General features: G+C 50.1%; 2 protein-coding genes and 1 long non-coding RNA gene across 9 annotated transcripts in view; 1 reads left to right on the top strand and 2 right to left on the bottom strand.

Moving 5' to 3' along the window:
• The window catches only part of LOC129052629 (uncharacterized), a 47856-nt gene extending 44785 nt beyond the window's left edge, over positions 1-3071 (bottom strand). Inside the window, exon 1 of one of the 2 annotated variants that reach the window (XR_010139456.1) lies at positions 1279-3071. This is a non-coding gene — a long non-coding RNA (uncharacterized LOC129052629). The remainder of the gene's footprint in view (positions 1-1278) is intronic. The other variant, XR_008517709.2, reaches the window with a different exon arrangement.
• Positions 1499-12415, top strand: PIK3IP1 (phosphoinositide-3-kinase interacting protein 1). The gene is given in 6 exon segments (NM_001131746.1): positions 1499-1707; positions 2683-2799; positions 2893-3012; positions 4289-4489; positions 4591-4669; positions 10750-12415. Coding segments are annotated over 6 exon segments (792 nt in total). The 5' UTR covers positions 1499-1637; the 3' UTR covers positions 10955-12415.
• A 1535-nt stretch (positions 12416-13950) lies between these two features.
• The window catches only part of LIMK2 (LIM domain kinase 2), a 68478-nt gene continuing 63185 nt past the window's right edge, over positions 13951-19243 (bottom strand). For 3 of the 6 annotated variants that reach the window (XM_024239782.3, XM_054543332.2, XM_024239783.3), the window contains 2 exons: positions 18694-18851; positions 13951-15750 (listed from right to left, as the gene is read on the bottom strand). In XM_024239782.3, coding sequence (XP_024095550.1) covers positions 15606-15750; positions 18694-18851 — 303 coding nt within the window. In that variant the 3' untranslated portion in view covers positions 13951-15605. Of the gene's footprint in view, positions 15751-16231; positions 17257-18689; positions 18852-19243 lie in introns of those variants that run through there. The other 3 variants (XM_024239784.3, XM_024239785.3, XM_024239787.3) reach the window with 2 other exon arrangements.

Genomic DNA, 19243 nt, shown 5'->3' with positions numbered 1-19243 from the left:
ATGGTGAAACCCCATCTCTACTAAAAAAAATACAAAAAAAAAAAAAAAAAATTAGCCAGGCGTGGTGGCGCACACCTTTAATCCCAGCTACTTGGGAGGCTGAGGCCGGAGAATTGCTTGAACCTGGGAGGTGGAGGGTGCAGTAAGCCGAGATGGTGCCACTGCACTCCAGCCTGGGAGACAGAGACTCCGTCTCAAACAACAAAAAAAAATTAGTAAAGTTGTTTTCCTCCTTAAATTACTGCCTGCAAGACTGAAACAGAGTTTCCCATTTCTATTTTGGGATCTGACTGAGTCACAAGGTAGTCTTGACGAATCACTCTGCTCTATCTCTCAGTTTACTGAGGCTGCCTGGGAACTTGAGCTGTCAGCCAAACAGGAAGAAGGGCCCTTCTGCCTAACTCCAAAAGGCCTAAGTCAAATGGATATGGTGAGATTTAATGATGGAGCTAAATTACAGCAAATGGATTTCCTATAGGGTGAGGGAAAAAAAAAGCAAACATTTTACTTAACTTCCTCTATACAATTCAGGGCTGGCAGAAAGGGTAGACTATTACAATGTAGCTGAGCAAATTTTTCCATGTTTGCATAACATGTGTTTTCAACTAAAGATACTCCTTGTATATTCCTACTATACACAACACCGCAAAAAACCTCAAATGTAAGAAAAAGCAATGTGACAGGTTTGACCCTGACCAAGTTACACTGTTTTTTTTTTTTTTGTTTTTTTTTTTTTTTTTTTTTTTTAGTGTCAGTGTTCATAAAGGCCCTTTTTCTTTTTCAAGGATGGGTATAAAGTGTTACTCGGCCGGGCGCGGTGGCTCACACCTGTAATTCCAACACTTTGGGAGGCCGAGGCGGGTGGATCACGAGGTCAGGAGTTCAAGACCAGTCTGGCCAACATAGTGAAACCCCGTCTCTACTAAAAATACAAGAAATTAGCTGGGTGTGGTGGTGTGCCCCTGTAATCCCAGCTACTCCAGCGACTGAGGCAGAATTGCGAGAACCCGGCAGGTGGAGGTTGCAGTGAGCCGAGATTGTGCCCTTGCACTCCAGCCCAGGCGACAGTGTGAGACTCTGTCTCAAAAAAAAAAACAAAAAACAAAAAAAAAAACTGTTACTCCACTCCCCACCAGATACTCTTTCTTATTTTTGACCCCTATGTGGTCATGAATGCCTCCTGGGTGCACAGCTCCCTAAGTTGTTCTGTGTTTTAGTGCTTATAATTTCCCACATCCCATGATGCCCCTTGATAGAATTATTTTTTTCTGTACTCACACAAATGGAAACAGAAGAGATGAAAAACCCTGGGGATGCGGCCTCGCAGGTCTCAAACTGATCGGCTGTTAAGCACAACCTGCATATCTCTTGGCTGAGTTCCTTTCTTGGCTCAGAGTTAGATTTTGCATGACCTAGGAGGCTTAGGACCCAGGGGGCGCCTTTCAGCTGAAAAACAGCTCGCGCTGCAGCAAGCTAGCTGGGAAGCTCCCAGTTCTAAAGAGAGGCTGTTTACCAGAACAGCATAACAAGGGCAGGTCTGACTGCAAGCCTGGGACTGGGAGGCAGAGCCGCCGCCGCCAAGGGGGCCTCGGTTAAACACTGGTCGTTCAATCACCTGCAAGACGAAGGAGGCAAGGATGCTGTTGGCCTGGGTACAAGCATTCCTCGTTAGCAACATGCTCCTAGCAGAAGCCTATGGATCTGGAGGTGAGACTACAATCTTTCCTTTCCGGAGCAACTTCATGACACAGAAGGGGTAAAGCCCCCTATTTCCCGAACAGGGCCAGGATGACAGGAAACGGAGCGTTTAGCCGGTTTCTGTTGTCCTGTGAAAGCTTTTCCACCCCTCCTTTCCTTGTCAGGGGCTTGCAGCTCCATCTTTGCCATTAAGAACAAAGGCAAGAAGCCACTTTCTCTTTGCCTTTCCTTGCTCATGAGTGGATGGAGCTTGGGGGCTCATCTCCCCTACTCCCCAAGTCCTGTTCTTTCTAAGCCCTTTGCATGGTGTGGTCCTCCTTCCCCAGCCTCCTTCTGTGGTTCTCCTGCAGAGGGGAGTAGGAGCTTGGAGTCTCATCCAGTCAGCGATGAGGCAGTTTCCTCCGTTTGAGGTTGTCTTGAATCTTTTGCCTGACGGAGTCAAGGCTCCTGGAGAATTCTCCTGGGAGGGAGTATTGCCTGTTAAACGGGCAGAAGGTGGCCGTATCCGTGGAGGAGAAAACACCGGAGTTTATGTAACGTGGCCATTACAACACGGGGATAAATGTCACGTCTGGGCGCCCACCGTCCCAAAACTCCCATCTCCTCAAAGGGACCCTAAGCCAGGCCTCCTCCTCTCCATCTCCTCCTCCAAAGTGGTCACAAGTTCAAGAGTAACAATCCTTTGCACTTCTGCAGCGCTTTCCAGATTTCAAAAATAAATAAAACCTAACAGTCTCTGAGCGTTGACTGGGGGCCAGGCACAGGCTAGGGGCTTCACACCCTGAGGTGTGTGTGGAGTTGGGCGGGGGGGGGCGTGGGGCATGAGGGTGTTGCCACGAGAGGAGAGGGAGGCCCAGTAGGGCCCGGGGTCCCCTAACCAAGCTGAGGCTCGATCCGGGTGGTCCCGGCTCCCCTGCCCGCCACGCTGGGCGTCTTCCGTTCGCTGCCGGCTACTCTGTGTCCGGGGGCTTCTCTTCCTCACAGGCTGTTTCTGGGACAACGGCCACCTGTACCGGGAGGACCAGACCTCCCCCGCGCCTGGCCTCCGCTGCCTCAACTGGCTGGACGCGCAGAGCGGGCTGGCCTCGGCCCCCGTGTCAGGTAGGTGTCCTCCGGGGGACGGCGCCGGGGCTGGCGGGCGGCGGCCGCGGTCCAGGTCCCAGACCCGGCACACATTTCCTTCTCTCCTCTCAGGGGCCGGCAATCACAGTTACTGCCGAAACCCGGACGAGGACCCGCGCGGGCCCTGGTGCTACGTCAGTGGCGAGGCCGGCGTCCCTGAGAAACGGCCTTGCGAGAACCTGAGCTGTCCAGGTATCTGCCCGGGACCCCGGGAATCCCCACTCCTGGCGCCGACAGGAAGCGGCGGAGACACCCGCCGCGCACGTGCGGCCGCGCGATGCCGGCCGGCCCCGCTCCGCCTCCGCGCCGTCTGATTGGCCAGGGCTGTCTCCAGGCCGCAGGGCTCAAAGTCCATTGGCCGCCGCCGCCACTCGTATGAGCTCATCCGCCGCGAGCGCTTGTAAACAACTGCGCCGGGCGAGGCTGGGGCGAGGCTAGGTCTCTCCGCCGCGCGTCCTGAGGAGTGGCTTTTGGTCCCTCAGCGATTGTTGACCGTTTGTGGAGCGTCTGCAGTGCGCTAGACCCACACTGTCCACAACCCCGCTCCCCTACCTCCCCCGACACACACCGCGGGAAGAAGCCGTTTGGGAAGAAGTCGTTTGGGGCATCTGAGCTTCAGAGAAGTTAAGCGATTTACCAAAGGCAATGGCAGGGGACAGATTTGAATTCACGTTTCTTAGATTCCAGAGCGCAGGCTTTTTGCTCCCAAAGCAGCAAGACAGTTTTCTAGGATTAAATGGGATAATCAAAATAAAGCATTTCTTTATTTTTTATTTTTTGAGACGGAGTCTCGTTCTGTCACCCAGGCTGGAGTGCAGTGGCGCAATTTCGGCTCACTGCAACTTCTGCCTTCCGCGTTACAGTGATTCTCCTGCTTCAGCCTCCTGAGTAGCTGGGATAGCAGGCGTGCACCACCACGCACAGCTAATTTTTGTATTTTTAGTAGAGACGGGGTTTCACCATGTTGGCCAGGCTGCTCTCGAACTCCTGACCTCAGGTGATCCGCCCGCCTGGCCTCCCAAAGTGCTAGGATTACAGGCGTGAGCCACTGCTCCTGGCACAGAGTAAAACATTTCACTTAAGGACTGGCACAGAGCGTACGCTTAGATGTGAGCTGCTCAAAGGAAGCATGGGTTGTTTCCTGGAGTAGAGGTGGGGGGAATCCCCTGCAGAAGCCCGCAACCGAGAGGGGCCTTGGGAAATAGCAAGGATTTGGACAGATAAAGACGTGGGAGGTAGGAGAGAAGCCCTTCCCTACGGCCTTCCCCTCTCATTTGCCTTGTCCCTGAGATGGTTCAGCCCTCTCAGGCCTGATCTTGCCTCTGGGGCAGAGTTTGACTTTGGATTGTGTGTGGGGGGACATTCTTAGGTGACCCACCTCCATCTCCCCTAACACTCGGACCAGGTTCAGCTGTGGAATTCACTCAGGGCAGTCCCTGATGAGAGCTGTTTCCCACCTCATCTCCAGAGACCACCTCTCAGGCCCTGCCAGCCTCCACGACAGAAATCGAGGAAGCGTCTGAAGGGCCAGGTGCAGATGAGGTGCAGGTGTTCGCTCCTGCCAACGCCCTGCCCGCCCGGAGTGAGGCGGCAGCTGTGCAGCCAGTGATTGGGATCAGCCAGCGGGTGCGGATGAACTCCAAGGAGAAAAAGGACCTGGGAACTCTGGGTATGACAGTCCCCCACCCCTGCTCTTGTTGGGATTCATCAAGAGATGTCATTTGCTGATTGGAGTGTGGCTAATGGGACCTTGTGTCCTATCCTTGGCAGGCTACGTGCTGGGCATTACCATGATGGTGATCATCATTGCCATCGGAGCTGGCATCATCTTGGGCTACTCCTACAAAAGGTCAGTAGCTTCTCTTCTGGGCCCTCTTAGGAGGAGGGGAGGAAGGTACACAAAGTCAAACTTTGTGGCTTTCTTACCCAAAAGGAAGCAAGATGTTGAAAATCAGCTCAAGATGTAGAGACTTGGTCCTAGTCTTTCTTTACCTGCTGACCTTGGACAAACCCTTTCCTTTGGTGCCTTTACACATCACTTAAAAGCTTTGTGAGGGATGTTCTTGTTCCCCATTCTACAAATGAAGAAGCCTCTGTCAGAGACTTGCTCAAAGTCACACAGCCTAGGAGTGGCAGAACCTGGATTCAGACCCAGCTCTTTTGATAGCAAATTCCCTGCTGTCTGATCCAACATGCCTGGCATTGAAGTGAGTGGCACTGCAGAAATCAGGCTCGACACTGATTGCAGGGACCTTAAGACCAAATTCTTTCTGTGAGTTATAAAATTCTGCTACTAGAAAAGGTTTTCAGCCACTGTTGGAGTTGAGGCTTAAATTTCCTGAGCTATAAGCAGTGGGATCTCCTCTGCTAGGGAAAAAAAAAGTGAGTTGGAGAATAGAAAGTCTGTTTGCCACTCTTCACCACATGTGAGAAAGCCAAAGAGGCTACTTGTGAAACTCAAAGACATGACCTGTGGCTGGGACAGCAGGAGAAGAATGCTTATTTTGAAAGGTCCCACGAGATGTCCATCAGTGACTGGTGCATGATGGTAAGCCAGACTGGCATTCATCTTTACAGCACTGGCTGATTCTGGAAAATTATTTGTCATTCTTGGGCAAAATCAGGGGATTTAACTTCTAGCCCTGGGTGTCTGTAATATTCTCCTGTATGGTCTGAGAAAACTTCCTGTGAGGAAAGTGACACAGTAGCCTGCATTTTTCCTTCCTTCCCTCCCTCCTTCCCTCCCTCCCTTCCCCTTTCCTTCCCTCCCTCCCTTCCCCTTTCCTTCCCTCCCTCCCTTCCCCTTTCCTTCCTTTCTTTGATTTTTTTTTTTCAGGGTCTCGCTCTATTGCCGAGGCTTGAGTGCAGTGGTGCGATCACGGCTCACTGCAGCCTCAGCCTCCCAGGGCGCAAGTGATTACCCTCACCCACCCCCACCAAGTAGCTGGGACTACAGGCATGTCCCATCATGCCTGGCTGATTTTTAAATTTTTTATAGAGACAGGGTCTCACTGTGTTGCCCAGGCTAGTCTCAAACTCCTGGGCTCAAGCAATCCTCCTACCTCAGCCTCCCAAAGTGTATAGGCATGAACCACCATGCCTGGCATGCAGCCTGCATTTTCCAGTGATGAGGGCCATGTCTGAGCCCACAGCCTCAGTGGATCACCCAGCAGAGCATCTTTAGAGGCTTTGTAGTCAACCTCCTCATTACAGATGAAAAAGGGGAAGTTTGGGTATAATAATAACAGCAGTAGCAAACATGTACCGTATGCCAGACGCTGCTTGAAGCACATGCTTTAACTCACAATCACCCTTATGAGGTAAATGCTGTTATTATCTCCAATTTATAGATGAGGAAACTGAGGCAAGAGGGGATTATATACCTTACCTGAGGTTACACACCTAGCATTTGGTGGAGAGAAGTCCTCTAACTAGCTATCTCTGTGACCCTGGGCAAATTGCTTCAATTTCCTACTCCACATCATTGTGTGGAGCTAAGGCTTGTGACTACTTAGCTCAGGGTGTGGCACATAGTAGGTGGTCAATAAATGATGGCTGTTTTGCTTTTCTATAAAATGTGTGGCTGGGCATGGTGGCTCACGCCTGTAATCCCAGCACTTTGGGAGGCCAAGGTGGGCAGATCATGAGGTCAGGAGTTTGAGACCAGCCTGGCCAACATAGTGAAATCCTGTCTCTACTAAAAATACAAAAAATTAGCCAGGCATGGTGGCAGGCACTTGTAATCCCGGCTACTTGAGAGGCTGACGCAGGAGAATCGCTTGAACCTGGGAGGCTGAGGTTGCAGTGAGCCGAGATAGTGCCACTGCACTCCAGCCTGGGCGACAGAGCCAGACTCCGTCTCAAAAAAAAAAAAAAAAAATGTAGGTAATGGGCCAGGCGTAGTGGCTCACACCTGTAATCCTAGCACTTTGGGAGGCAGAGGTGGGTGGATCGCTTGAGCCCAAGAGTTCGAGACCGGCATGGGCAACATGGCAAAACCTTGTCTCTACAAAAAAATACAAAAATTAGCCAGGCATGGTGGTGGGCGCCTGTAGTCCTAGTTACTAAGGAGGCTGAGATGGGAGGATCACCTGAGCCTGGGAAGTCGCTATGGTGAGCCATGATTGTGCCACTGCACTCCAGCCTGGGTGACAGAGTGAGATCCTGTCTCAAAGAAAAAAAAAAAAAGTGGGTAATGGATTAGTACTCTCTGATTTCTTATGATGCAGGAAGCAGAGGTCCAGAGAGGGAAAGTATTGACTTGAGAGGACATCTTGACGCCCAGTCTGAGGTTGTTTCCCACAATGAGATGGTTGACATGCAGGTCCAGGGACACCTGCTTGTTCATTTCAGAGTTAATGATGTAGTGGCCCTGGCCTTACAATTCATAAGCAGACCTAAGCCACATTGGCTGAGTTTAGTCCTTGAACTATCTCCTTTTTCCTCAGCCACTCAACAGCATTTGGCTGTCCTGCAATCCTGTGACAGTTTCCAGGCCTTCCAGGTGCTTGAACTGACTAAACATTCTTAATTCTGAGCTCAGTTCTGGTGTCCAGTGGAAGTCTTTTTCTTCTAGATTTGTTCCTCTAGGCTGTCACGAGACTGCCCTGAGACCTAAAATTTATTTTCCTGTAAACTCAGAGCAAGGCACCCAGTCACCAGACTCTCCGTCACTAACAAGCAGATCACCCCTTTCCTCAGAAGAACTGCTCTGAGAACAGACTGTACAACAGGAAACCACATGTGGGCTTAAAAACAAGCTTGCAGCCTTCATCTCTTCCTAAAGTCAGAGAGCAGAGTGTCCTGAAAAGAGCTGTAGGTTGAGTGTGGGTTCAGGTGTCCTCTGAGCCTTGGTATCTTGTCTGTTAAATGGGGATACATCCTCCCTCCACATCTACCCATCTAAGATTATTATAAGTATTAAATGTAAACAGAAACAATAGCACACCAATCAGGTAATAATCACAATAGCAGCCAACATTTATTTCATGCTTTCTTAATAAGGCCCTACTGTATGCTCTTCCCTGATTATCTTTTTTTCTTAATTTTTTTTTTTTTTTTTTTTTTTTTTTTTTGGAGACAGAGTCTTGCTCTGTCGGCTCACTGCAACCTCCGCCTCCTGGGTTCAAGTGATTCTCCTGCCTCAGCCTCCCGAGTAGCTGGGATTAGAGGCACCCGCCACCATGTCCTGCTAATTTTTGTATTTTTAGTAGAGATGGGGTTTCACCATGTTGGCCAGGCTGGTCTCGAACTTCTAACCTCAGGCAATCCACCTGCCTCGGTCTCCCAAAGTGTTGGGATTATAGACATGAGCCACTGTACCCAGCCTCCTGATTATCTTGACTAAGCCTCACAACCACACTAGGAGCACTGTTAGATTTTACAGTGAGGAGCTGAGACCTAGCAGAGTTAAGTACAATGGCCAGGCTACGCAGCTAGTAACGTATGTCTGAAGAGTATCAGTATCTCCAGCAAGTCCAATGAGGCCAAGTAGCCTCATGTAAATTTGCTTTGAATTGCAAAGGAAAATAGGAAAAATAGAAACTTAAAAAAAGTCTGGGTTTAAAGTCAGAAGAAACAAGATCTAGTTCTGGAACTTTCACCTATTCTGGATGTGACACTGGACAAGTTATTTACCTTCTCTGGACCTCAGTTTCTTCATCTGTACTGTAAGGGGTTAGATATGGTGATCCTCCCAACTCCATTTCTTAAAAAGACAATATTGCCGGTGGTAAGACTGGGTTCAAATACCAGCTCTGCCATTTGCTTGAACAAATAGTGTAACTTCTCTGCATCTGCCTTCCTATCTATGAAACAGATCAAAATAGATACCACATAGGTTGTGAGGATGAAATTGGACAGTATAGTTCAGGCATACAATTGGTGCTCCATAGCCTGAGAGAGGAAATTGGAGGCAGCATACAGTAGGGCCTTACTTATTAAGAAAGCAGGAAATAAGTGTTGGCTGCTCTTGTGATTATTACCTGTAGCTGCCTTGGGAACTTTTCCTGAGCAGCAGTGTGGCACAGCACTGTCTCTGACTGGGAAAATAGCAGCGGCTCAGAGTAATAATTGAAGACGACCCGTGTCGTCTGAACAAGGTCTGTGGTGCTTCCATACTCTGGGAGAGGAAGGTGGAGGCAGGCAGCAGCTTCATCTACACCTGCTCTCTCTGGCCAGCTCAGCTCCCAGTCTCACCCTGGCCTTGGAGCAAGCAGTCAGGGTAGGTACTGTAAGCCTTGAGCTCTGCCAAAGGCCATGAGGCTTGCCTAATGGGATGGAGCTTTTCCCTGGCTGGGAAGGGTGGGCAGGCACCAGGCTTCCTCTTAGGGGAGGGAGGGCTGTAAATGGGGGCAGGTGGGAGCTCAGCCTGGCTGGGTCTTTGTCCTGGTAGTCTAGGCCACGAGGTTCAAACGGCCAGTCTGTGACTGAGGAGCTAAGTGTAGTGTCTGCACTAGCTTCAGAGGGAGGTCTTATTTTCTGATAAAAAGGGGAGGGAAAAACTGTAAGTCAACACCACTCCACTCCCTTAGGAGAGGAACTAAGTCAGTGAATAAGCCTTTTGTTCTTTTTTGGCTGCCACACAACACCCAGGCTAACCACCCCCTACCCCCAAGCAGTGAGAAGGGGTTAGGCTGCCTGATGGTCAGTGTAGCAGGCCTAGTGGCCTTTCAAAGGTAACCCAAGGGAGCTGGGAGCAGCCACTGCATCTCTAGGACTCACAGGCACCATTAACAGCAGGCACATGGGATTGAGTGTGCTTCCAGGCTTCTAAATGGATGAGACTAATCCGGACTAGTGCCAGCATCTGCTTTCTTTACCCTTGACTGCTCTTCCAGCCCTGCTCTGCTCCATTAATACAAATTGATTTTTTTTCCCTAAAGACTTGTATATGATGCAGCCTGGCCATTAGCAGCAGCTCAGCTGGCCACAGGTGAAAGGTTGCTGAGGAAAGCAAGGCGCCAAAGTTAAACTCAAAAGCCTCAGTTTCTTCATCTATAAAAGGGGGATTAGGCTGGGTGTGGTGGCTAACGCCTGTAATCCCAGCACTTTGGGAGGCTGAGGCGGGTGGATCACCTGAGATCGGGAGTTCGAGACCAGCCTGACCAACATGGAGAAACCCCATCTCTACTAAAAATACAAAATAAGCCAGGTGTGGTGGCGCATGCCTGTAATCCCAGCTACTTGGGAGGCTGAGGCAGGAGAATCGCTTGAACCCGAGAGGCAGAGGTTGCAGTGAGCCGAGATTGTGCCATTGTACTCCAGCCTGGGCAAAAAGCACAAAACTCCATCTCCAAAAAAAAAAAAAAAGCCTGTAGCTGACATTTAGTAGATGCTTATTAAAAGTAATAAGCATCTCTGGGACGCTGTCTCACAGCAGGATGATCAGGTCAGTTTTCTGGACAACTTTATGGGTTAGGTCCGAAGTTCAGATAGTTCTCTGCATCTCTGGGGCTGAAAGAACAAAACTGTGTCTTGCTTTAGAGTCTCTATCTGGCCAGGTGCAGTGGCTCACGCCTGTAATCCCAGTACTTTGGGAGGCGGGAGGATCGCTTGAGCCCAGTAGTTTGAGACCAGCCTAGGCAACATGTTGAGACCCTGTCTCAACCAAAAAAAAAAAAAAGTTTCTGTCCTCTACTTTATTTTCATTGAGCCCCGGTGAAGCTGTATGAAGTCCATACTGCTGTCACTCTATTTTACAGATGGAGAACCTAAGACTAGAGGTGCAGGAGCTTCTTGTTGAGTTTAACGCAGTCTTGCAGAATGGATATCCTAGAATCCTGGACCTGAGTTTGAGTCCTGGCTTAGCCACTGATTTGTTGTGACAATGGCAAGCTGCTGCTCTTGCTGAGCCTCAGGGATGCTATCTAATGAGCAAAGCTATGCAGGAGGCATAGCCTGAATGTTTGTTTGTTTTTTTCCTGCCAGGGGGAAGGATTTGAAAGAACAGCATGATCAGAAAGTGTGTGAGAGGGAGATGCAGCGAATCACTCTGCCCTTGTCTGCCTTCACCAACCCCACCTGCGAGATTGTGGATGAGAAGACTGTCGTGGTCCACACCAGCCAGACTCCAGTTGACCCTCAGGAGGGCAGCACCCCCCTTATGGGCCAGGCCGGGACTCCTGGGGCCTGAGCCCCCTCAGTGGGCAGGAGCCCATGCAGACACTGGTGCAGGACAGCCCACCCTCCTACAGCTGGGAGGATCTATCACTTTGTGTTCTGGTTAAAACCCTACCATTCCCCCCCTTTTTTGGTGAATCCTAGTAAGTTACAGAAGCAGGTGGCACTGTGGGCTGAGGGTAAGGCTGGGTAGGGTCCTAACAGTGTTCCTTCTCCATCCCTTGGAGCAGATTTTGTCTGTGGATGGAGACAGTGGCAGCTCCCACAGTGATGCTGCTGCTAAGGGCTTCCAAACATTGCCTGCACCCCTGGAACTGAACCAGGGATAGAGACGGAGCTCCCCCAGGCTCCTCTGTGCTTTACTAAGATGGCCTCAGTCTCCACCATGGGCTTGAGTGGCATACGCTGTTATTCATGGTTAAGGTAAAGCAGGTCAAGGGATGGCACTGAAAAAATATATTTAGTTTTTAATATATTTGGGATGGAACTCCCTACTGACCTCTGAGAACCGGAAATGAGTTTGTACAGAAGTCAGAACTTTGGGTTGGGAATGAGATCTAGGTTGTGGCTGCTGATATGCTTCAGCTTGCTGGCAATGATGTGCCTTGACAACCGTGGGCCAGGCCTGGGCCCAGGGACTCTTCCTGTTTCATAAGGAAAGGAAGAATTGCACTGAGCATTCCACTTAGGAAGAGGATAGAGAAGGATCTGCTCCGCCTTTGGCCACAGGAGCAGAGGCAGACCTGAGATGCCCCAGTTTCTCTTCAGGGATGGATAGTGACCTGTCTTCATTTTGCACAGGTAAGAGAGTAGTTAGCTAACCTATGGGAATTATACTGTGGGGCCTTGTGAGCTGCTTCTAAGAGGCTAACCTGGAAACTAAGCTCAGAGGCAAGGTAATAAAGCACTTCAGGGCTTGCTCCTGAAGTGGGCCTGATTTAGCAGGTGGTCCTGCGGGCGTCCAGGTCAGCACCTTCCTGTAGGGCAATGGGGCTAGGGTCACAGCCCCTAACTTATAAAGCAATCAAAGAACCATTAGAAAGGGCTCATTAAGCCTTTTGGACACAGGGCCCCAGAGAGGAAAAAGTGACTTGCCCAAGGTCGTAAGCAAGCTACTGGCATGACAAGAGCCCAGCTTCCTGAGTGCAACATTTCTCCACTGCACTGTGCTAGCAGCTCAGCAGGGCCTCTAACCCGTGATGTCACACTCAAGAGGCCTTGGCAGCCCCTAGCCATAGAGCTTCCTTTCCAGAACCCTTCCACTGCCCAATGTGGAGACGGGGGTTAGTGGGGCTTTCTATGGAGCCATCTGCTTTGGAGACCTAGACCACAGGGGGTCTCTTGGTGTTAGTGATGCTGGAGAAGAGAATATTACTGGTTTCTACTTTTCTATAAAGGCATTTCTCTATATACATGTTTTATATACCTCATTCTGACACCTGCATATAGTGTGGGAAATTGCTCTGCATTTGACTTAATTAAAAAAAAAAGACTCCACATTGCCAAGTTTTTGAGGGGTAACAGGAACCCTCCGTGTAAGTTGAGAAGCTTTGGGTTACCTTGTCAACACCTGTGTGGCAAGCTCTGGGCCTTTTCTTTATTCATCCTGGCCCTGTTACTGGAAGGTGACAACTGCAGCCTGTGTCCAGATTTTTTTTTTTGAGATGGAGTTTGGCTTGTTGCGCAGGCCGGAGTGCAATGGCGTGATCTCGCCTCATTGCAACCTCTGCCTTGTGGGTTCAAGCGATTCTCCTGCCTCAGCCTCTGGAGTAGCTGGGATTACAGGTATGTGCCACCACACCTGGCTAATTTTTGTATTTTTAGTAGAGACGGGGTTTCACCATGTTGGTCAGGCTGTTCTCAAACTCTTGATCTCACGTGATCCACCCGCTGAGGCCTCCCAAAGTGCTGAGATTACAGGCTTGAGCCACCGCGCCCGGCTTCTGTGTCCAGATTATCATCATCAGGAATCTTTCAGGTTGAAGCTGCAGGAAAGACAGGTGTGCAGGTGTCCCAATAAGGTGGTTGGTCATTGCAAATCCTCTCCCCTTCAGCATTGTTTCCAAGGTGGAGGTAGTTAAAATGAGTATCTAGACAGCCCTTGTCAAAGGCTGGAGTGCAGCAGGGGTTGGGTGGTGGGTGACGGGGGTGGTGCTGCAGCAGCCAAAGGGAGAATAACTGCAGAGAAGGAAGGGTCACTGGGCTGCCTGCAGCAGCCCTGGGCTGAGGAAGTTCCCTGCAAGGTGACTACTATGACTCCAGAAGGAAAGATACCAACAGGAGTGTCTCCTGGACTTTTAGCAAGGGATTTCAGCCACAGGTTATCAGCCTCAGGAACACCCAGATGACCTCTGCCCATGCCCAGCCATTGCTCTGTGGTTCTGCCAGCAATGCGTACTCCAGATCATCAGTTTTTTTTGGGAACCAGATTCTGTCCTTAAGTTGGATTCTTCAAGCTTTGAGAGTGCTTGGGAGAAAACACCTTTGGGTTTACAGATTTATATTGTGCCCAAGTCCCCACTAACCAGATAGCATTGTCCTTCCCAGTGGTCACTCTTCCACAACATCCCACATATGCAGAAGCAAGAAGAAACTGGTCTTCTCCTCTGAAGCACTTGTAAGGAAACACAAGGGGTGGGGTGACTTGCATTCATTTCTTCCCATTGCAAAGGTGGCACCTAGCACTGAGGAAAGCAAGCCAGGATACCCAGGCTATAGAAGTATTCATATAGAGAGGATGAAAGGGTAGGGCTCCTAAGGAATGACTCAGCTGGCATGTGAGAGCCAGGCCAGGAAAAGGTCATAGTCAGTCACACCTGCTGCAAGGAAGGGGCTGCCTCAGGTGGGATGTATATATTCTCTAGAGCAGATGGGTGTCTGCTTGAGGGTTTTAGACTTGGGTGCATGAAAACTCTCTGCTATGGGGAGTTTGTATGGGCTAGGCCAGAAGGTGGCTAGCAGACCCTCTACATTTATGTTCCTGAGCCAGTCATGTTTTCACTCTCCATATTGCCAGTTATGTTAACTGCTTAATTTATTTAGTCTGATCAATGGCCCAGTTCAGGCCCACCACTCCTACACTTACTGGGGACAGCCAGGAAACAACCAGCCACACAATGCTGAACTGTGCTGTTGCTGGGAGTCCAGGGCTCAGCCCTAAAGCAAGCTTGCAAACTTCACACATAAGTACAGTCTATATAGCAAGTAAACTCTGACCAGAGATGACATCTGATCCCACAACTCATCAGGTCTATGTACAATATTTCACATACCACCCAACACATATAACAACAAGATAATATTAACAGCAACCACTCTCCTTTATCAATTCCCCCTGCTCCAATACAACCACCACACATTGCATTAATACCCCAAACCCATTCCCAATTTATTAAATATGGTGCAAGCTCATAGACACTTAAACGAGGCAAATCTAGTTGTGATGAAGAGTTCCTAGAGCTCTGGGAGCCAAAATGGAGGTTTTCCAGTACCTGCAGATGTGGCTCAGGAGGATGCTGCCCAGGAGCTAATGAGTTGGGAGAGCAAACATGGGAGGTAGAAGTCAGATGGCCCAGCTCAGGGAGCTGTCTCTCTCAGCATCTCAGCTTTGAGACTCTGCCACCATCTCTTCCCAGCCCAAGCTGCTGCCTAAACCAGGCATGTTGAAGGGTGAGCAATGGTTGCCACGAAGCCAAGACCAAGAGATTGCTGAGATTCCCACTCCCCTCCCTCAGACTCTAGGCCTGTGACAAGCCACACTGTCCTCCAGAACCCATCTAGCTTTAGGCAAAATGTTTTAGGCATCTGACTAAGGAGCCCACCAGAGTATGAGTAACAGAAGCCAAGATCTGAGCTTTCTAGAGGACAGGGCCTCTTTGTAGTCCCCCGCCTCTTCCTGTGCTTGTGACCGTTTGTTGCAGACAGAAAGGATGTTGTCCGTAAGTTCTCAGCCAGTCTCCAGTATTAAGTTTGAAAACATGAGGTGGAGGCTTCCCCTCACATTGATGTGGTCCCTGGGCTGGCTAGAGCCAGTGAGCAGGTAAACAGAAGCCAGCCCTTTCTCTAACTCCTGGCCTGTTCCACCACATATTAAGGGACTCTTCAAAACCTACTCCCTCAACCTTGCTCCAGGAAGGACAGGATCTGGAGTAGAAAGGGGGAGCATCACTGACTTTTTCACACCCTTTGAGTGCCTCCTGGCCATCAGTCTTTCTTTCGTCCACACACTTGAAGTCCTCCTGCACCCAGCTGGACTAGTGACTTCAGAGATCACAGGCAGGTTCACCCTGGGATCCTGCCCAGCAGGTCCAGGTCACACTGATTAGTGTAAGCAAGAGCCTCCCACAATCCACTGCCAGGGAGTTCCTGGGTGGATTCGAGTAACAGATTCCTCCCGGCCCAAAGGCCAGGGGTTTTTTCTTCTTCACAGCTTTCAGGCAAGTATTGGATTTACAGACAGTAACTAGGCCCCAGAACCTGTGGAGATACATTTCCCTGGTGCTGCGCCCACTTGCCTCCTGGGGAGGTAGTAGGAATGGCTTGTTCTGCTTCTAAACAGGCCGCCAATCCACAGGAAGCCCGGACGGCCCTGCTCACAGCAAGGATGGGGCGCAGAGGGGCAATGCTGACTGTAGAACACCCCCCTGCAGGGGGCTGGGCCAGGGCTAGGGAGGTGAGTCCCGGGTCAGGCCGTACTGCATGCTCACAGTGTGGTCCAACTCCTCCAGCTCTGCAGGCAGCGGGATACCCAGTTCCCCCAGGTATAGGGAGAGGGCCTCAAAGGAGTCCTCCAGTTTCGAGAATGCTGGTCTAGAAGGAAAAGAGGTAAATTAGAGGCAGGTGGAATATGAGCAGGGCCATGGGGTGGGTGGAAGGAATCTAGGCTCAGCTACTTCCAGGTTGTATTATAACCTCAGGCAAACTCCTTCACCTAGTAGTGCCTCTGTGAGAAATGGGCATAATGTTACTGCTACCTCATATATTTGCTATAAAGATTAGGTAACCCTATGACAAGGCTGGCCTAGCTGGAGTTAGTACTTAAAAACAATAGGAGAAAAACTTCCCTCCCATGTCATAGAGAAAATGCAGTTATCAAAGGTGGAATCGGAAACACCAGGCTCCTAGTGCCACGGAAATGGCTTGGCTGCCCCCGAAGCCTAAGACAGCTCAGGCTTACTCCTCCTCCACGTTTATGCTTAAATGTCGTGTCACCTCAGTGAGGCCTGCTCTGACGACCGTATTTAAAATTGCAACTGGTACCCTGAACAATCGTCTTTACTTGGCTTGACTCTTTTTCCATAGCATCTGCCACATTCTAATATTCAATATAGTTTACTTATTGTATCTACTGTATGATACAGTAGATACCATGCTACAATCTATGTTCTATGAGGGTAAGCACCTTTATTTTGTTCACTGCTGTAACCCAAGCACTTAGAACTGTACCTAGCACACAGTAGGCATTCAATACTGTATATATATATTTTTTAATAAATTAAAGATATTTAGAATGACTGACAAGAGGTATTAGAAAACAAATACTGTGTAGCTTCACTATTTCTCCTCAAGCTCTTACACTGGTGTTACTGAAGGATTGCGGTCCTTGGCCTATAAAGGAACAAGGTATAGATTCTCCCACCAGAAAATTTCAACTCTAATGTGGACCGCTGGAAATCATTTTTTTTTTTTTTTTGAGCTGCACCAAAGGCCTATCCTAGCTTTATTAAAGGGCCCGTGCCGCAGAGTCAATATAAAAACACAAAGTCCCATCAGTTTAATAACAATAAAAAATCCCAAAAGTGGAAAACTGAGGGGGCAGGGGAAGAGACCCCTGGGCCAGGGGCACGAGGAGCCCTGCTCATGGAACCAGGCCTGGCCGCAGGGTCCCCCGGTATTGCTGTTGCTACGAGGTCGGGGGGCGGCGATTGTCATATGGGAGGCACTGTTCGCCTGGGTCGGGGACCCTCACTTCTTCTGGGGTGTGCTCAGCTTCTGCATGGCCCGGATCTTGTCCAGCAGGCCAGAGATGAAGGCTTCTGTGGGTTTGTAACAGTCAATCAGCAGCTCCTTGACACTGGCAGCCCGGGCATCGTCACTCTCCATGTCCAGGAGCTCATCCACGTCAATCTCCAGTTCTGAGATCTCCTCTTCCTGGCAGTCGTAGAGGCGCGTGAGCTGCTCCAGGATCCACTCCTCCAGGTTGAGGCGTTTCCGTAGCTCCTTGTGGTCATACTTGATGGTGACCTTCCCTTGGCGCCTCACTGGGCCCTCATCATCCGCGCCGCCTGGGCCCTCTCCTGCGGCCCCGGGGGCGCTCTGAAAGCAGATGTGTGGTCCTGGGCTGCCAACGCCGCGCCCCCCGCGGCGCCGCTGTCCGCCATGGCGGCCTCCGGGGCCACGTGCGCGCGTGGGGCCCCTCCTTGCGCCGCCGCCTCCGGGACGCCCGCCGGCTGGCTCGGGTTAGCTCGCCGGCTCCGCTCCACGCGGCTCCGCGACAAGGGCGGCGGCGGGGGCGCCCGGGGGCAGCTGCAGCATGCGGAACCCCCGGGGCCTGGCCTGGCCGCGCCCCGCCCCCTCCCCGCCGATCCGCCCGCCCTTTGTCCCCTGCTTTCTCTAACCGGAAATCATTTTTAAATAAAGATTATGTCCCAACTGGTTATCCTGGGAGGGTGGAGTTAGGGGTGAGGAGAATGTTGAAGGGTATATTGGTTAAGGGAGATTACAGAAGACATATTTCCTATGCTATAAACTTTGGTAATGTTTGAATTTGTTTTTAAAAGAAACATGATTTTTGATGGCAGGAAAAGAACCCCATTTTTGAGACAGAGTTTCACTCTTGTTGCCTAGGCTGGAGTGCAATGGCGTGATGTCGGCTCACTGCAACCTCCGCCCCTGGGTTCAAGCAATTCTCCTGCCTCAGCCTCCCAAGTAGCTGGGGTTACAGGCACCTGCCACCATGCCTGGCTAAGTTTTGTGTTTTTAGTAGAGATGGGGTTTAGTAGAGATGGGGTTTCACCATGTTGGCCAGGCTGGTCTCATGATCACTCCAGACCTCAGGTGATCCACCAGCCTCGGCCTCCCAAAGTGCTGGGATTACAAGTGTGAGCCACCGCGCCCAGCCAGATTCTAGTTTTTTAACCACACACTTGAAAAGACCTAGGGTAACTTTGGTAATAATGAAATTATCACCTGAGAAGAATAAAGGTAATTTTGAAAATACTTCTTCAAAGGAGAAATTAGCTACATGCATAAAACTGCTCACTGTAGTTAATACCTATTGTAAAGGAAAAACCTGAACATCTACATTACAATATGTTCAGACAGTCTCTCAATAGAATTTCATGTTGTCGACAAAAATGATCAACAGGAAGACTGGATAGTAACAAGGGAAATGCAGGGCAAAATACAGAACTATTTACTATAAAAAAAAGTATATGTGTAGATATGGACAGGGGAATATCGAAAGATGAATACACTTATTGTATTCAAATGGTTTGGGTGAATTTCCTTCTTTTAAACTTTCTTTTAATGGCTGTGTCTCTGTGTCCTATCCAGATTACTTGCTGCTTTGTCTTTACCTCTCTCTTCTCCAACCTGTACATACGTGTTGTCAGATGGCTCAGGGGTTGACAGCCACATTCTTGACCTCAAGGCTTCTCTCACCCCTGCGCTTGCGAAGGGCTCAGGGGTGGCCTTAGACTGAGGCAAATGTCCCAGGACCCTGCGAGCTGGGAAAAAAGGCAGGATACCAACCTGCTCTCAGGCTCCAGTCTGCAGCAGATGGCGGCCAGCGGGAAGAAGGCTGGGGGACAATCTGTGGGAACAAACTTCTCCCAGAAAAGCTTCACGTTGAGGCCAAAGTCCAGTGTTCGGGGAAGGCAGTCAGGATCTGCATACACCTGCCCAATGATCTGTAGGGTAAGAAGACAGCTGTTTACAAAGGACTACAGAGGCCACAGATACTTGGCAAGGGAAAGGGATGCTGGGATGTGGACAGGAAGGATGGCAGGAGAGGAGGTGGTAAAATAGGTTAGAGAGCTCTCCCCAATCCCCAATCATCTCTCCAAATCTTACTAATCCAGACCTGTATCCACTGAGAGTTGGGTTACTAAAGAGGACTGAGAAGGGGCTTCACTGCAGAAGCCAAGTGTTCCAAATCAGCATCTGGAAGCTAGCAGCTTCCACTCATCCCACCCTGCCTTGTCTGTGTCTCCTTGTGGCTGTGTGTGTGTGTGTGCCAGAGTTAAAGCTCTATGAGGTGCTGGATCTGATTCATGTCTGAAACCCTTTGGCACCAGCCCAG

The sequence above is a fragment of the Pongo abelii genome, chromosome 23 (genome assembly GCF_028885655.2).
Source record: "Pongo abelii isolate AG06213 chromosome 23, NHGRI_mPonAbe1-v2.0_pri, whole genome shotgun sequence".
NCBI lineage: Eukaryota > Metazoa > Chordata > Mammalia > Primates > Hominidae > Pongo > Pongo abelii.
The sequence above is the reverse complement of the archived record's forward strand: the minus strand, read 5'-3'. Positions and strand labels throughout refer to the sequence as shown.